Here is a 17,738-nt window from a genome sequence, read left to right as displayed (position 1 = left end):
ATGCTTTTGGGACCACCACCTGCCACCTCTCCTCTCCCGTAGCTGACTCCTTCCATGCCCGCTGTAGCACGCCATCAGCCAGCCGCAGTCTCTCAAACTTCGACCACAACCCTTTGGTCGCGAGTGAGAGCGCTGTCACCTCTTCCCATGGTGGCCTCACCTGCGCCTCTACCCACTGTAGCACTGGCTGTAGGTCTGTGTCCCGTCCCTGCTGCTGCCGCCATTCAGCCACGTCGACAGTCTGCAGCTCGCAGCAGACCGGCCCGCTCGCCCGACACACTGTGGCACAGACACCCTCCTCTGCCCGCAGCTCTCTCTCCCGTCCCTCTCTCCGTTCACAGTGGCGGCAGCCGTCTGCAGTACAGGGCCGACGGGACATGGCGTCGGCGTTGGAGTGGCGTGCCCCTGCCCTGTGCACCACCGTGAAGTCATACGGCTGAAGCTCCTCCAACCAGCGTGCCACCTGCCCCTCTGGCTCTCTGAAAGACATGAGCCACTGGAGAGCAGAGTGGTCAGTCCTTACAGTAAAGGGCAGACCACCCAGGTAGTACTTGAAGTGTTTGACGGAAGCCACAACAGCCAAGAGCTCCCGCCGGGTGACACAGTAGCGGCGCTCATGTTTGTCAAATGTTTTGCTGAAGTACGCCACCACTCTCTCCCCCTCTGGCCCCACCTGGGCCAGCACCCCACCCATGCCCACATTGCTCGCGTCTGTGTCCAGGATAAAGGGCAAGGTGAGGTCAGGGGGCGAGCACGAGGGCCTCGATCAGTGCACGTTTGAGGGTGTTGAACGCCTCCTCACACTCCACTGTCCAAGTGAAAGCCTTGTCCTTCGGCAGCAGGCGGTTCAGTGGAGCAGCAACGCTTGAGAAGCCCCGTACAAACCTCCTGTAGTACGAGGCCAGGCCCAGGAAGCTCTTCAGCTGACGCTGGTCGGTGGGGGTGGGCCAGTCTCTGACAGCCCCTACCTTGTCCTCCATGGTGCTGATCCCCTCCTTCCCCACTCGGTGGCCCAAGAAGGACACCTCTCTCCTCATGAAGTGGCACTTCTCGGGGTGGAGCTTCAGACCTGCGGCAGCCACCCTCTCCAGCACACGCCGTAGCGCCCCAGGGCTGACTGGAAGGAGCTGCCATGGGCCAGGATGTCATCGAGGTATACCAGACACTGCTGTCGGGGGATGCCATCCAGCACCCTGTCCATCAAACGCTCAAAAGTAGCTGGAGCGTTGCACAGGCCAAAGCACAGGACCTTGAACTGCCAGTGTCCTCTGTTAGTAGAGAACGCAGTTTTGGCTCTGGCCTCTGGGGAGAGGGGCACCTGCCAGTAGCCACTGCGGAGGTCTAGTGAGGAGAACCAGGAGGACCCCCTAACCAGGTCCAGCGACTCATCGATACGTGGTATGGGGTATGAGTCCTTCCTGGTTACCTCATTTAGCCGCCTGTAGTCCGCACAGAACCTCAGCTTGCCCCCCTTCTTCGGAACCATGACGACTGGCGCCGCCCAGGGGCTGTCTGAGGGCTCAATGAAGTCTGCCCGCTGCATCTCCAACACAGCCTTGTCTGCCGCCTCCTGACGTGCCAGCGGGATACGGCGGGGACGCATCTTGATGGGTCGAGCATCACCTGTGTCGATCTCATGCTGCACCAGATGAGTCTGACCCACCTCTTCCTCACTCAACGCAAAGCTGTCTCTGAATTCAAACAGCAACTGCCACAACCGTTCCTGCTGCTCGGGGTCAAGACCAACACAGTTCCTCCCCCATATCTCCCTCACTGCAGACAGTGTCCTCTCCTCTCCCATCTGGGGTAGCTGGGCTGGGGGTTGCGGCCCGGGCTCACAGAGGGCTGTGTCATGGAGGTAGCTGGGGGAATGTAACACACCGCCGTAGGTGACAGGGGGACTGGGGAAAAGTCACACACAGCTGTGGGGAGGGGCGCAGCCATGAGTCTCTGCTGCTTTAACTGTTGGAGTAAAGGGTTTGTTGGGTTGAGTGAATGTGACATTAGGGGAGCCATGGTGACTTCCGTCCCTCCCTGGAAGCTCAGTGTGCCCCTATTTAGGTCTAACTGGCAGCCTGTGCTCCTAAGAAAGTCCAACCCCAGGATACAAGGGTCCTGCACAGCCGCCACCCACACAGGATGACGCACAGTCCTGCCCCCTACTGTCAGAGTCATTATTCCCTTCCCTTTCATGGGTGCCAGCTCACCTGTGACTGTGCGGAGCTGCACAGTTGTAGGCTCACACTGAGTCCAACCTGGCACAATATCTGGCCTCACCAGGGTTACTGTGGACCCAGTGTCCACCAGGGCGGAGCAGGGCACCCCCTCCACAGTGACAGGGACATGACAAAAGTCCCCAACACAGGTCCGGCCCACCACAACAACAGGCTCCATCCGCTTGCCCTCGTCTGCTTCTGGGGGAAGTGGAGCCTTGCTTCCCCGTCTGTGCCGGTGGGCTCCTCCTGAAGATGATGGTGGTTGGGATAGAAAGCCAGGGGTCCGCACTACCCGGTCTATGCGGACCCCGAGCCGTTTCCCTGAGCTCTGGGGGACATGGGGCAATCTCGGCGCAGATGGCCTGGCTGGCCACAACCCCAGCAGACCCTGGGACCAGGGCTTGTGTTTCGTGCCGCCTGTAGCGACACAGCCTGAATGAGTTTTGTCATTTCGGCCACCCAAGCAGGCTTTTCCGGCTCCGGGCTGCTCTGCCCCCAGCTCGCACAGAGGGTGTGTCTCCCTGCACCCCCACCAAAGCCCCAGCTGAAGCCCCAGCCCACACCAGCTCCCTCTCCAAAGCCATCTCCAAGGCTGTCTGCAATGACTCAGGATGAGCCAGCTGGGTCTGTATGCGCAGCTCCGTAGGAGAGCGCCTGTATGAACTGGTCCCGTGCTAGCTCGCTCTGCACGGAGGGGGGCATGTGAGCATATGCCCGCCGAGAGAGGCTCTCAATGTCATTAGCTAGCACCCGTAGAGGCTCTCCAGGCTGTCTGCGTCTATTACTCAGTTCGGAGCGCAGTAGCCCGGGCTGTACACACTGTCCATAGCGCCTCCTCAGTGCTCCCACTAAAGCACCATAATCATGCCTGTCCTCGGGGCTAATCAATATCAAACAGGCCAGAGCTTCATCCGTGAGGCATAAAGCCAACTGCAGTGCCCTTTCTTCATCCGACCACCCCTAAAATGAGCTAACAGTTCAAACTGAGCATGAAAAGCTTCCCAATCCGCCTTACCGGAATACTTCGGGGTCTTAACAGATACGGACGCAGCCGGGAACTGGGCGCCGCCATGTTTGTTTACATCCTGAGCCCCAGATTCCTCGTCACGCCGCGTCGACGTCGCCACTTCGGCCCGCCCACCAGAATCCGCGCGAAATACAGACGACGAAGCACTCATGCCCGCTTCAGCCGCCATCGCTCTAACGTCCTCCCTCAAGCGGCCTCTGCGCTCCGACGCCCTGGCGATCTCCTCAGACAGAACCCCGACGTCCATTCACACGCACCTCCTTGGCCATAATCGTCCCCTACCTCCACCTTCACTTTCGGATTCCCTCGACGCATTTTCAATCCCGTTCTCACCTACGGTAGCTAGCCACATAAGTCAGCTAGCTAGCTGGCTAACTTGTATTAACGTTTTACTTCTGACACCAATGTAATGACCTGACTAGATCATAAATGAACAATTGTCCAGACAGAGGCTTGAGTTTGCGAATTGACGGTTTATTAAACCAACTTTACACAGGCTACTGTTTGGGCCGTAGCACACGCCAAAAGATAACAGATAACCCACAAGCCAATCGTGACCTTCTCTTGGGAAGCCCAGACGTAAGAGAGAGAGAACAAAAAGCTGAACCTGGTCTTAACTTCCAATGCTCCACCCCCCCTCCACGCCACTCCACCAACCACCAGGATGCCCGGCATCAGAACATTCCAGGCATTCCCGTGATTGGCAGATAGCAGGTTGATTGACATGTCGGACCCCGCGAACACCGGGTACTGGTCAGTACAACACGACCACCTCCTAGCCTAACACATAACACACAGCTGTCTGTGCGGGTCGCTACAATAATAATTGTTCTCCGAGGAACTTGTTTTGGTTTCTCCACAGTAGATATGCTGCCATTTTATAAATTAAACCACCTCAAGTGGCAGTTTAGAATTAATCTCCAGTCTAAGCGTGTATATATATATATATACATTTTTTTTATTAATTTTTTTATTAATTGAGCAACAGGCTTACAATTAATCTAGGTTTAAAGTGACAACTACATTTAGATAAGAGGAATTATTTAATTTAACTAGGGTTAATTTAAAACTAGGTTTAAAATTTGGTGCAACAAGATTAATAGATCAACCTTGATTTGACCCGGTTTAAGAGTCAATCGATGTTGGTGCAACCCACCCTGTCTGTGTTTACAGGAAGTTGTAACAACATAGACTTTAGATCATAACAACACATTCACCAAAATGCACCTGAATGGATTTCTGTAACTATGGAAACACCACAGGAGTCCTCTTACATTTGGGAACTTTACGGTCCCATTGATCAAACAACCATGAAAAGGTCGGCTATATTTCCCCATATGCACATCGACAAGATCCACAACTAATGCTAGCCAGAGCTAGATGAGCTCAAATCTAACGAAGGAAACATTAAATAAATCTTCTTTAAACGTTTTCAGCTAGTTAGCAGTCAAAATTGCACTGATAAACGATGGGAAATAGTAATTAGCCTGCTCGTCCTTCTGCAGCTTGCCTGCCAATACACTCTTGTGACCGAGCAGAGTATATGAGCGTGGAGCCGAAGTTTCCCAAAGGCTGTGAGCGTCTTCCTTCTCGCCTGCTCCAGTAGCGCTCACTACACTAACTCAGGGCATGCCCGCTCCAGCATGCATTTGTAGTCTACTTGTGTGCTGCTATAGCCCCTTGCTTTAGCTACTGTCATTTACTATGCTAAATATTTTCATAAAGAAGCTGATAAAACACACAGGTGGAAAATCAAGATGACTTACAGAGATGAGGACGATCAACAGAGGGAGGCGTAGTGTCCACATCTATATAATGGTGGTGTATTTACTATGTGCTAACAGCAAGTAATGAGGTGGGTAGCGAGCTAAACCTATCATTGTAGCAAAGTATTTTTAATAAAAAAAATAAAAAAAATCATAATCGCTTCAAAAGTTTCTTCATTTTCATTCTATTATCTATACCATAGAAGACCCATCATTGCTTTTGGCCCAATAGGCATATTCTTTCAATGAGCTTTCTGTTTTGATAGGATAATTTTAACTAAAATTCTTTAGGTCTACCTACAGAACAAAGCAAAAATAAAAGAAACGACACATCCTGCCCAGCTTGGCAACAGTGTCCCGAAGGGTGTTTAGCATCCCCAGTGGCATACTGTATCGGCAGGACAGAACAGCGGCCTCTGGTAAGATAAAGGGTAGCGGGTTATGTATATTTGTAAACAACAGCTGGTGCACCATATCTATAGAAGTCTCAGGGTTTTGCTCGCCTGAGGTAGAGTATCTCATGATAAGCTGTAGACCACACTATCTACCTCGAGAGTTTTCACCTGTATTTTTTTCGTAGCGGTCTATACATACCATCACAGACCGATGCTGGCACTAAGACCGCACTACCAAATTCCCACCAACATGTTAAATGTGCAACCAGAGGGGAAAAAAAATCTAGACCCACACCCAGAGACGCATACAAAGCTCTTCCTCACCCTCCATTTGGCAAATCTGACCATAATTTCATCCTCCTGATTCCTGCTTACAACAAAAGATTAAAGCAGGAAGCACCAGTGACTTGATCAATAATGATGAATAATGATGAAGCAGAGGCTAAGCTACAGGACTGTTTTTCTGTCACAGACTGGAATATGTTCCGGGATTCCTCTGATGTCACTGAGGAGTACACCACATCAGTCACCGGTTTTATCAATAAGTGCATCGATGACATCGTCTCCACAGTGACCGTACGTACATACTAGGGACGAACCGAAAGGACATTTTTGTCTGATACCAATATCCAATATTTCCCCCCCCCCCCCCCCCAAAAAAAATGATATTTAACATTTTAGCTGCCTTTTAAGCATTCTAGTACAGTTCAATAGTTAACACACACATGGACACACGGGCGCAGTGGTCTAAGGCACTGCATCTCAGTGCAAGAGGCGTCACTACAGTCCCTGGTTCGAATCCAGGCTGTATCACATCCAGCCGTGACTGGGAGTCCCGTAGTGCGGCGCACAACTGGCCCAGCGTCGTCCGGGTTACGCTTTGGCCGGTGTAGGCCGTCATTGTAAAGAAGAATTAGTTCTTAACTGACTTGCCTAGTTAAATAAAGGTTACACACATCACACACACACATCACACCACAATGTACAAACAGTTATTTTGTTTGCATCTACGTGTGTTCCCATTACCAGTAAAACATCATCAAAAACCTATTCGAGGCAAGTAACACTGAAACATGCATGATCAGGCCCCTCCTGTACTCCCTGTTCACCCAGGACTGCATGGCCAGGCACGACTCCAACACCATCATTAAGTTTGCTGATGACACAACAGTGGTAGGCCTGATCACCGACAACGATGAGACAGCCTATAGGGAGGAGGTCAGAGACCTGGCCGTGTGGTGCCAGGACAACAACCTACACATCTATATAATCAAAGGAGATGATTGTGGGCTACAGGAAAAAGGAGGACCGAGCACGACCCCATTCACATCGACAGAGCTGTAGTGGAGCAGGTTGACAGCTTCAAGATCCTTGGTATCCACATCACCAACAAACTATCATGGTCCAAACACACCCGTGAAGAGAGCACGATAAAACCTATTCCCCCACAGGAAACTAAAAAGATTTGGCATGGGTCCTCAGATCCTCAAAAGGTTCTACAGATGCACCATCGAGAGCATCCTGACTGGTTGCATCACTGTCTGGTATGGCAACTGTTCAGCCTCCGACTGCAAGGCACTACAGAGGGTAGTGCGAACGGCCCAGTACATCATTGGGGGCAAGCTTCCTGCCATCCAGGAGATCGAAGCAGAGCTTCCATGTCCGTCATGTCTTAGGAGATAGAAGCAGAGCTTCCATGTCCGTCATGTCTTAGGAGATAGAAGCAGAGCTTCCATGTCCGTCATGTCTTAGGAGATAGAAGCAGAGCTTCCATGTCCGTCATGTCTTAGGAGATAGTAGCAGAGCTTCCATGTCTGTCGGGGCCATCTTATTCCATTTGTAATTGATATGATGCTCGAACGTCTTACTGGATTTCAATAACTTTACTATTTATGTATTAAAAATTATTCTTAACACTTAAAAATTCCTCATAATGTATCATTTATATCCTGTTTTTAGAAGTTCATTGCAGTGTTCATGATAAAATGTTTCTGCATGGCAATCATTTGAGTCACAGTTTTGGTAATTGATTAAGCATTAAAGGCATCGTTGTTGTTGAGTAAAAAACACAGTGTGTTTGAGTGAGAGGGAAAGAGAGAGCGAGAGATAGTAATGACACCGTTTGGCTCAACCAGTGTTTTTAATGTTAAAAAACAGCATTATTTTGTACCAGAAATGCAGAGACGCTCAGTCTATAAGAGAAAAATACATTTTTTGTTAAATTTGATTTGGTTTTCATTTGTCTTAGAGAAGTTGTAGTTGACAATCATTCAACATGAGGGATTGTCCAGTTAAGATGTATTATACTGTAATTGTTTTACTTCTTTGATGTTGAATACTTGAGACCATGAACATATTCATGTTTTACTCTTCTTTGCTTTAAATAACAGTCAAAATATTTGTATATTTTTATTTTTATTCTCCCAAATTATTATATATTTTTTAGGAGGTAAATTTTAACAGACAAAATGTGAAACTTTTTTGGGGCGACAAACACTGAATATGCATAGGGAACATACAAAAGTGTTTCAAAATTAATATTTTTCCGCTTAATTTTTGAAAATCTTATTCATCATTGACCCATACAGTATACCGCCCAGCCTTCATCTATAATTGTGCATTTCATAGATATCATTTCTTATCTTGGGTTTTACATGTTTGCCCCTAAATCCAATCCAGTACACACACCATTAATTAAATACCTAAATAAACACATGTATTATCAGACTGCCAGCGGAAAGGTAGGACATTAGTTTTCCAACGTTGTTTCACAGAAAGAAGGCATTGTGGGGATTTTCAGTGGACTTCACCAAGGTACTGTTGTGACGGAGTCCCTCCTCCTCTGTTCTGTTGTGACGGAGTCCCTCCTCCTCTGTTCTGTTGTGACGGAGTCCCTCCTCCTCTGTTCTGTTGTGACGGAGTCCCTCCTCCTCTGTTCTGTTGTGACGGAGTCCCTCCTCCTCTGTTCTGTTGTGACGGAGTCCCTCCTCCTCTGTTCTGTTGTGACGGAGTCCCTCCTCCTCTGTTCTGTTGTGACGGAGTCCCTCCTCCTCTGTTCTGTTGTGACGGAGTCCCTCCTCCTCTGTTCTGTTGTGACGGAGTCCCTCCTCCTCTGTTCTGTTGTGACGGAGTCCCTCCTCCTCTGTTCTGTTGTGACGGAGTCCCTCCTCCTCTGTTCTGTTGTGACGGAGTCCCTCCTCCTCTGTTCTGTTGTGACGGAGTCCCTCCTCCTCTGTTCTGTTGTGACGGAGTCCCTCCTCCTCTGTTCCGTTGTGATGGAGTCCCTCCTCCTCTGTTCTGTTGTGACGGAGTCCCTCCTCCTCTGTTCTGTTGTGACGGAGTCCCTCTGTTCTGTTGTGACGGAGTCCCTCCTCCTCTGTTCTGTTGTGACGGAGTCCCTCCTCCTCTGTTCTGTTGTAATGGAGTCCCTCCTCCTCTGTTCTGGTGTTAGTAGAACTACTGCGTAGCCTAGATCTCTGTCGCCGGGTAGATTTAACATCCCAAGGCGTGTCCAGTTCTGATTGGCTTTCATCCTGCTGTGCATGTCCACCATCTAGAGTGTGTGACCGTGGTCGTCCCCTGTGTTCACGGTTCTGTTGGGTGACGTCTCCTATCCCGCTCACACTCTTAGACCTTGAGGTCTTTCTGGTTGTTGTCCCTGACATAGGTTCACATTGGTTTTCTCCTACAAGGTGGTTCTCAGTCTGGCAGTTCTCTCTAGCCCCATTCACTCTAGTCAATACTCTGCCATTCTGCTCTTTGGGAGCAGATTGCACCAATAGTCCTTTGATCGTGTAGTCAACCCCTTCACCGTTGTACCTGTTGGTAGGATGAGCTCCATCCCAAGGCTCCAGGTTCTGCTTCCCTGGACGAGGACTACCCCCAGAAGAGCGTGGGCTGACGAAGCCTACAAAGTCCCCAGTGGAGCTGAAGTGGAGATCCTGGACAGGCTTCCTAAGTGGGCGTCCCGGTCTGTCCTCTCTATCTGAACCACTGGTTCCCTCTCCCAGGCTCTCTGTCCCTTCCTGCTGATCTGGGGAGCCTGGGGACGGCAGGTTAGCTGGGGGCTGGTGTGTGGCGTCCCTGACCGGAGTCTGATCTCTGGAGCGTCCCCTCTCCTCTACCCGGCCTGGCCCAGTACCTCTAGAGGGCAGAGGAGCAGCCTGGAAGTCTCCTGCCGTGTGGGCTGGGGCTGGCGGGGTGGGGCGGACGGCCTGGTGACACATGGGGCAAGTCTCCTGGACGTAGAGCCACTTACGAAGGCAGTTTCCATGGAAGAAATGTCCGCAGTACGTCCGCACGGCTGAGCTCATTTCCTGCAGAGGAAGAGATGTGTTTATTACTCAAATGAACTAAGAAGAACTAACCAAACTCAAAACCCTCTCCAAGCTCTAACAGAAACAACTTTAACCAACTCTCTGAACCAGGGCTGTTCTGCTGCCCCAGATAAGACGACAACAGAAAAAAGACGTCTAAAAGACGTATTTTCCGGACGTTGAAATCAGGTTCATTTTTGGTTCTGAATGAAAGTTGAACAGACGTAATTTATAGAAGTCTATGTTTGAGGCAAATCAAGGCTGGTTCCTGACCGGACTAAATCGCAACCAAACATAGACATGGAAGTCGCCGTAGAAATCAAGGGAAGTCTGAACAGGACAACAACAAAAAAGACGTCGGTGCTTTCTGAGCTACAGCCTACAGCGTTGACTGAAAATACATTTTAGGAATGTCCATCTATGTGTTAGGCCGACCTTTGGTAAAAATACGTCCAAAATACGGCCGTGCTTACTGGGGTACACCCGTACATGTGGTAGACCCGTACATGTGGTAGACCCGTACATGTGGTAGACCCGTACATGTGGTAGACCCGTACATGTGGTAGACCCGTACATGTGGTAGACCCGTACATGTGGTAGACCCGTACATGTGGCAGGCCCATACATGTGGTAGACCCGTACATGTGGTAGACCCGTACATGTGGCAGGCCCATACATGTGGTAGACCCATACATGTGGTAGACCCATACATGTGGTAGACCCATCCATGTGGTAGACCCATCCATGTGGTAGGCCCGTACATGTGGTAGACCCGTACATGTGGTAGACCCGTACATGTGGTAGACCCGTACATGTGGTAGACCCATACATGTGGTAGGCCCATACATGTGGTAGACCCATACATGTGGTAGACCCATACATGTGGTAGGCCCATACATGTGGCAGGCCCATACATGTGGTAGGCCCGTACATGTGGTAGACCCGTACATGTGGTAGACCCGTACATGTGGTAGACCCGTACATGTGGTAGACCCGTACATGTGGTAGACCCGTACATGTGGTAGACCCGTACATGTGGTAGACCCGTACATGTGGTAGACCCGTACATGTGGTAGACCCACCATTTGTTAAACAGGCCGTTACATTGACTTTATTAGTCCTGTTTCCTGTGACTAATCAATTTGAAAATTTAAGCTCTGAACGTCCGCTACATAACTTCATCAGGAGTTATCCTGTGCCTGTTTACAATAAGAATCGATGTGTTTACAAAAGCAGGAAATACAGAAGCATTTTCTTTTTCACTGTGATCAGCTTCCATACTGCCCATTCCATACTGCCCATTCCATACTGCCCATTCCATACTGCCCATTCCATACTGCCCATTCTATACTGCCCATTCCATACTGCCCATTCTATACTGCCCATTCCATACTGCCCATTCTATACTGCCCATTCCATACTGCCCATTCCATACTGCCCATTCTATACTGCCCATTCCATACTGCCCATTCCATACTGCCCATTCCATACTGCCCATTCCATACTGCCCATTCCATACTGCCCATTCCATACTGCCCATTCTATACTGCCCATTCCATACTGCCCATTCTATACTGCCCATTCCATACTGCCCATTCCATACTGCCCATTCTATACTGCCCATTCCATACTGCCCATTCCATACTGCCCATTCCATACTGCCCATTCCATACTGCCCATTCCATACTGCCCATTCCATACTGCCCATTCCATACTGCCCATTCCATACTGCCCATTCCATACTGCCCATTCCATACTGCCCATTCCATACTGCCCATTCCATACTGCCCATTCCATACTGCCCATTCCATACTGCCCATTCCATACTGCCCATTCCATACTGCCCATTCCATACTGCCCATTCCATACTGCCCATTCCATACTGCCCATTCCATACTGCCCATTCCATACTGCCCATTCCATACTGCCCATTCCATACTGCCCATTCCATACTGCCCATTCCATACTGCCCATTCCATACTGCCCATTCCATACTGCCCATTCCATACTGCCCATTCCATACTGCCCATTCCATACTGCCCATTATATACTGCCCATTCCATACTGCCCATTCCATACTGCCCATTCTATACTGCCCATTCCATACTGCCCATTCCATACTGCCCATTCTATACTGCCCATTCTATACTGCCCATTCCATACTGCCCATTCCATACTGCCCATTCCACTTTGACCTGTCCTGTTTGTTGACATGTCAGGCCATTTGTTTATTTGATTGAGCACCATTTAGGTTAGGCTATTCGACGGGGAGAGACCTCGCAGGATGTAAAAAGTGTCATTACATCATCATCCATTCTATTTCCAGGTCTGAAAGCTACAGAAAATGACCACCTACTGTTTCTACCATGTCCTCTATCTGCGACATGATTTACATTAGATTATTATTGTGCCCCGAAGGACGGTGGCGGAGCGTCGCGGCGACGCATCTCTCCAACAGCACCCTGGGAATGGACAAGATAAATATTGTGCTTGAGCACTGCTGCTCATAGGGTGACATCAGCGCTCACCCTAAAAAATAAAAAAACATATTCCACACGGCTTGAGAGAAAAATGTAATTGATTTTTGAGCAGAATTATGTGAGGATTTATGTGCTGTTGGAGGAGCGTGTTGGTCAGTTTAGCTCGGGAAAACCCTTGTCAATCTAATGAGTGGTCCCTGCTCTGAAGAGAAAAGTAACAAGTTAAACTATTTGGTATAAATCTGGCTTATAAATTCTCTTGTTTTTTTACGGGAAGGAGAAATCATGCATTGAGTTGATGGTGAATTTATTGGGCTTATTAAGGTAACCAGAACAGGTTGACCAGTATAGACACCAACCTCTGACCAATGAGGTCACCATGACCCTGACTGACCCGGAAGCAGATGGCCATGACCAAACATGGATAGAGATGTTTTTTTTTGAACATCTTGGCCATGTTCTGTTATAACTCCACTGTTATAACTCCAGAGGACTGGCCACCCCTCATAGCCTGGTTCCTCTCTAGGTTTATAATCTCCACCCGGCACAGCCAGAAGAGGACTGGCCACCCCTCATAGCCTGGTTCCTCTCTAGGTTTATAATCTCCACCCGGCACAGCCAGAAGAGGACTGGTCACCCCTCATAGCCTGGTTCCTCTCTAGGTTTATAATCTCCACCCAGCACAGCCAGAAGAGGACTGGTCACCCCTCATAGCCTGGTTCCTCTCTAGGTTTCTTCCTAGGTTCCTGCCTTTCTAGGGAGTTTTTCCTAGCCACCGTGCTTCTACACCTGTATTGCTTGCTGTTTGGGGTTTTAGGCTGGGTTTCTGTACAGCACTTTGAGATATCAGCTGATGTAAGAAGGGCTATATAAATACATTTGATTTCATGTTCCAAATAGCACCCTATCCCATTTTTAAGTGCACTACTTTTAACCAAGGCCCATATAGAGAATAGGGAGGACACAGAGCGTTTTACGACTGACCTGGAAGCAAATGGCACAAACGTCGTTGTGTTGCTGCAGCTGATTGGCCGTGGCCCGGGGGAGGGAGTTGATCTTCTTGGCTGCTTCCTGTCTAAGCAGGAAGCTCCTCCAGCCGGTCTGGGCTCTGAGCCACACGTTGAAGTAGCAGTGTATGATGATGATTGAGGCGCCCATCCAGCTCCACTCCCCAAACAGAGATTCCCAGGTCCCGTAGGCCACCACGCAGAGAGCCACAACGAACTCCAGCACGCGGCAGACTGGGAGTCACATTTGAGTCATTTAGCAGACTCTCTTACCCAGAGGGCAACTGGGTAGCTCGGTACAACACCCAAATCTCAGTCACAGGAAGTGAAACTTTACACAATAAAGCAGCTATTAGCAAAGTCAGAGCCAGTATAACAAAGACAAGTGTTAGGACAGGTACAACAGGACAGGTACAGGACACTACAGGACAGGTACAACAGGACATGTATAGGACAGGACACTACGGGACAGGTACAGGACAGGACACTACAGGACAGGTACTACAGGACAGGTGAGGACAGGACACTATAGGACAGGTCAGTACAGGAGAGGACAGGACACTACAGGACAGGTAAGTACAGGACAGGTGACTACAGGACAGGAGAGTACAGGACAGGTAAGTACAGGAGGGTACAGGACAGGAGAGTACAGGACAGGTGGGTACAGGACAGGAGGGTACAGGACAGGAGGGTACAGGACAGGTGACTACAGGACAGGAGGGTACAGGACAGGTGGGTACAGGACAGGAGGGTACAGGACAGGAGGGTACAGGACAGGTGACTACAGGACAGGAGGGTACAGGACAGGAGGGTACAGGACAGGAGGGTACAGGACAGGAGGGTACTGGACAGGTGGGTACAGGACAGGAGGGTACAAGACAGGTGGGTACAGGACAGGTGGGTACAGGACAGGTGGGTACAAGACAGGTGGGTACAGGACAGGTGGGTACAGGACAGGAGGGTACAGGACAGGTGACTACAGGACAGGAGGGTACAGGACAGGAGGGTACAGGACAGGTGACTACAGGACAGGTGACTACAGGACAGGAGGGTACAGGACAGGAGGGTAAAGGACAGGTAACTACAGGACAGGAGGGTACAGGACAGGAGGGTACAGGACAGGTGACTACAGGACAGGAGGGTACAGGACAGGAGGGTACAGGACAGGAGGGTACAGGACAGGAGTGTACTGGACAGGTGGGTACAGGACAGGAGGGTACAGGACAGGTGGGTACAGGACAGGTGGGTACTGGACAGGAGGGTACAGGACAGGAGGGTACAAGACAGGTGGGTACAGGACAGTTGGGTACAGGACAGGTGGGTACAAGACAGGTGGGTACAGGACAGGTGAGTACAGGACAGGTGGGTACAAGACAGGTGGGTACAGGACAGGTGGGTACAGGACAGGAGGGTACAGGACAGGTGACTACAGGACAGGTGGGTACAGGACAGGTGACTACAGGACAGGTGGGTACAGGACAGGAGGGTACAGGACAGGTGACTACAGAACAGGTGGGTACAGGACAGGAGGGTACAGGACAGGTGCTACAGGACAGGTGGGTACAGGACAGGAGGGTACAGGACAGGAGTGTACTGGACAGGAGGGTAATGGACAGGAGAGTACAGGACAGGTGACTACAGGACAGGAGGGTACAGGACAGGAGGGTACAAGACAGGAGGGTACAAGACAGGAGGGTACAGGACAGGAGGGTACAGGACAGGAGGGTACAGGACAGGAGAGTACAGGACAGGAGTGTACTGGACAGGTGACTACAGGACAGGAGGGTACAAGACAGGAGGGTACAGGACAGGTGACTACAGGACAGGAGGGTACAAGACAGGAGGGTACAGGACAGGTGACTACAGGACAGGTGACTACAGGACAGGAGGGTACAGGACAGGAGGGTACAGGACAGGTGACTACAGGACAGGAGGGTACAAGACAGGAGGGTACAGGACAGGAGGGTACAGGACAGGAGGGTACAGGACAGGAGGGTACAGGACAGGTGGGTACAGGACAGGTGACTACAGGACAGGAGGGTACAGGACAGGAGGGTACAGGACAGGTGAGTACAGGACAGGAGGGTACAGGACAGGTGGGTACAGGACAGGTGACTACAGGACAGGAGGGTACAGGACAGGAGGGTACAGGACAGGTGAGTACAGGACAGGTGACTACAGAACAGGAGGGTACAGGACAGGTGACTACAGGACAGGAGGGTACAGGACAGGAGGGTACAGGACAGGAGGGTACAGGACAGGAGGGTACAGGACAGGTGGGTACAGGACAGGTGGGTACAGGACAGGTGACTACAGGACAGGTAAGTGCAGGAGGGTACAGGACAGGTGACTACAGGACAGGTGACTACAGGACAGGAGGGTACAGGACAGGAGTGTACTGGACAGGTGGGTACAGGACAGGTGGGTACAGGACAGGTGACTACAGGACAGGAGGGTACAGGACAGGAGTGTACACGACAGGAGGGTACAGGACAGGAGTGTACTGGACAGGTGGGTACAGGACAGGTGGGTACAGGACAGGTGACTACAGGACAGGAGGGTACAGGACAGGAGGGTACAGGACAGGAGGGTACAGGACAGGTGACTACAGGACAGGTGGGTACAGGACAGGAGGGTACAGGACAGGAGGGTACAGGACAGGAGGGTACAGGACAGGTGGGTACAGGACAGGAGGGTACAGGACAGGTGGGTACAGGACAGGAGGGTACAGGACAGGTGACTACAGGACAGGTGGGTACAGGACAGGTGGGTACAGGACAGGAGGGTACAGGACAGGTGACTACAGGACAGGTGGGTACAGGACAGGTGACTACAGGACAGGTGGGTACAGGACAGGAGGGTACAGGACAGGTGGGTACAGGACAGGAGGGTACAGGACAGGAGGGTACAGGACAGGTGACTACAGGACAGGTGGGTACAGGACAGGTGGGTACAGGACAGGTGACTACAGGACAGGTGAGTACAGGACAGGAGGGTACAGGACAGGTGGATACAGGACAGGTGACTACAGGACAGGAGGGTACAGGACAGGTGACTACTGGACAGGTGGGTACAGGACAGGTGGGTACAGGACAGGAGGGTACAGGACAGGTGACTACAGGACAGGTGGGTACAGGACAGGAGGGTACAGGACAGGTGGGTACAGGACAGGTGGGTACAGGACAGGAGGGTACAGGACAGGAGGGTACAGGACAGGTGGGTACAGGACAAGAGGGTACAGGACAGGAGGGTACAGGACAGGTGACTACAGGACAGGTGGGTACAGGACAGGTGACTACAGGACAGGTGGGTACAGGACAGGTGGGTACAGGACAGGTGGGTACAGGACAGGTGACTACAGGACAGGTATTTTGTGTTACCTGCATTGACCCAATAGATGATCTCATCCAGGCTGTCGATAGGGTCACGACAGGACAGCTCAACCATGAAGAGGGAGTAGATCAGCAAGGTTCCTGTCACCTAGGAGACCAGCCAACAACAACAAAAAGTCTAGCATTCATTTCTCGACTGAGAAAAAGGCGGTTTACTTCAGAGAAAAGGAGCCTGTTAAGAGATGACTCCTACAGGTATGTGAGTCTTACCTGCAGAGAGGTGAGCATGCAGCTGGAGACCAGGATGAGGAGCCAGAAGTCCATGTGGAAGAACTGGGAGATTTTATATGCCATGTATCCTGGCAACACCAGCAGGACCAGACACATACTGACACCTCTGAAGTGTTTCCATAGACTCCTACAGGGAGAGAGAGAGGTAGAGAGAGAGAGGTAGAGAGAGAGAGAGAGAGGTACAGAGAGAGAGAGGTAGAGAAAGAGAGGTAGAGAGAGAGAGAGGTAGAGAGAGAGAGAGGTAGAGAAAGAGAGGTAGAGAGAGAGAGAGAGGTAGAGAGAAAGAGAGGTAGAGAGAAAGAGAGGTAGAGAGAAAGAGAGAGAAAGAGAGAGAGAGAGGTAGAGAGAAAGAGGTAGAGAGAGAGAGAGAGAGAGAGGTAGAGAGAGAGGTAGAGAGAGAGAGGTAGAGAGAAAGAGAGGTAGAGAGAAAGAGAGGTAGAGGGAGTGAGAGAAAGAGGTAGAGAGAGAGAGAGAAGAGGTAGAGAGAAAGGAGGTAGAGAGAAGTAGAGTGAGAGAAAAGGGTAAGAAAGAGAAAGAGAGGTAGAGAGAAAGAGAGAGGTAGAGAGAAGAGAGGTGTAGAGAGAGAGGTAGAGAGAGAGAGGTACAGAGAGAGAGAGAGAGAGGTAGAGGTAGGAAGAGAGAGAGAGAGAGAGAGGTAGAGAGAGAGGTAGAGAGAGAGAGAGGAGAGAGAGAGAGAGGTACAGAGAGAGAGGTAGAGAGAAGAGAGTGAGAGAGAGGTAGAGAGAGAGAGGAGAAAGAGAGGTAGAGAGAGAGAGGTAGAGAGAAAAAGAGAGAGAGGAGAGAGAGAGAGAGAGAGAGGTAGAGAGAAGAAGTTAGAGAAGAGAGAGAGGTACAGAGAGAGAGAGAGAGAGAGAGAGAGAGAGAGAGAGAGAGAGAGAGAAAGAGAA

General features: G+C 50.6%; 1 protein-coding gene across 1 annotated transcript; it reads right to left on the bottom strand.

Annotated features, from left to right (window-relative positions):
- Positions 1 to 7,848: 7,848 nt before the first annotated feature.
- Positions 7,849 to 16,993, bottom strand: LOC135533577 (uncharacterized). The gene is made up of 4 exons (XM_064960866.1): positions 16,810 to 16,993; positions 16,588 to 16,687; positions 13,185 to 13,441; positions 7,849 to 9,720 (listed from the first exon to the last, which is right to left on the bottom strand). Exons 1-4 carry the CDS (start codon positions 16,924 to 16,926, stop codon positions 8,173 to 8,175), a joined length of 2,022 nt encoding a protein of 673 aa, XP_064816938.1. The 5' UTR covers positions 16,927 to 16,993; the 3' UTR covers positions 7,849 to 8,172.
- Positions 16,994 to 17,738: the final 745 nt, after the last annotated feature.

The sequence above is a fragment of the Oncorhynchus masou genome, unplaced genomic scaffold (assembly GCF_036934945.1).
Source record: "Oncorhynchus masou masou isolate Uvic2021 unplaced genomic scaffold, UVic_Omas_1.1 unplaced_scaffold_2469, whole genome shotgun sequence".
NCBI classification, from domain to species: Eukaryota; Metazoa; Chordata; class Actinopteri; order Salmoniformes; family Salmonidae; genus Oncorhynchus; species Oncorhynchus masou.
The sequence above is the reverse complement of the archived record's forward strand: the minus strand, read 5'-3'. Positions and strand labels throughout refer to the sequence as shown.

Bases quoted from the DNA above. Each gene is read 5' to 3' on its own strand.
- LOC135533577 (XM_064960866.1), bottom strand. From the start codon at position 16,926: ATGTGTCTGGTCCTGCTGGTGTTGCCAGGATACATGGCATATAAAATC. The intron at 16,688-16,809 runs GTAAGACTCACA...CTGGTCTCCTAG, and splicing joins GCATGCTCACCTCTCTGCAG to GTGACAGGAACCTTGCTGAT. The intron at 13,442-16,587 runs GTAACACAAAAT...TGTGACTCCCAG, and splicing joins CATCTATTGGGTCAATGCAG to TCTGCCGCGTGCTGGAGTTC.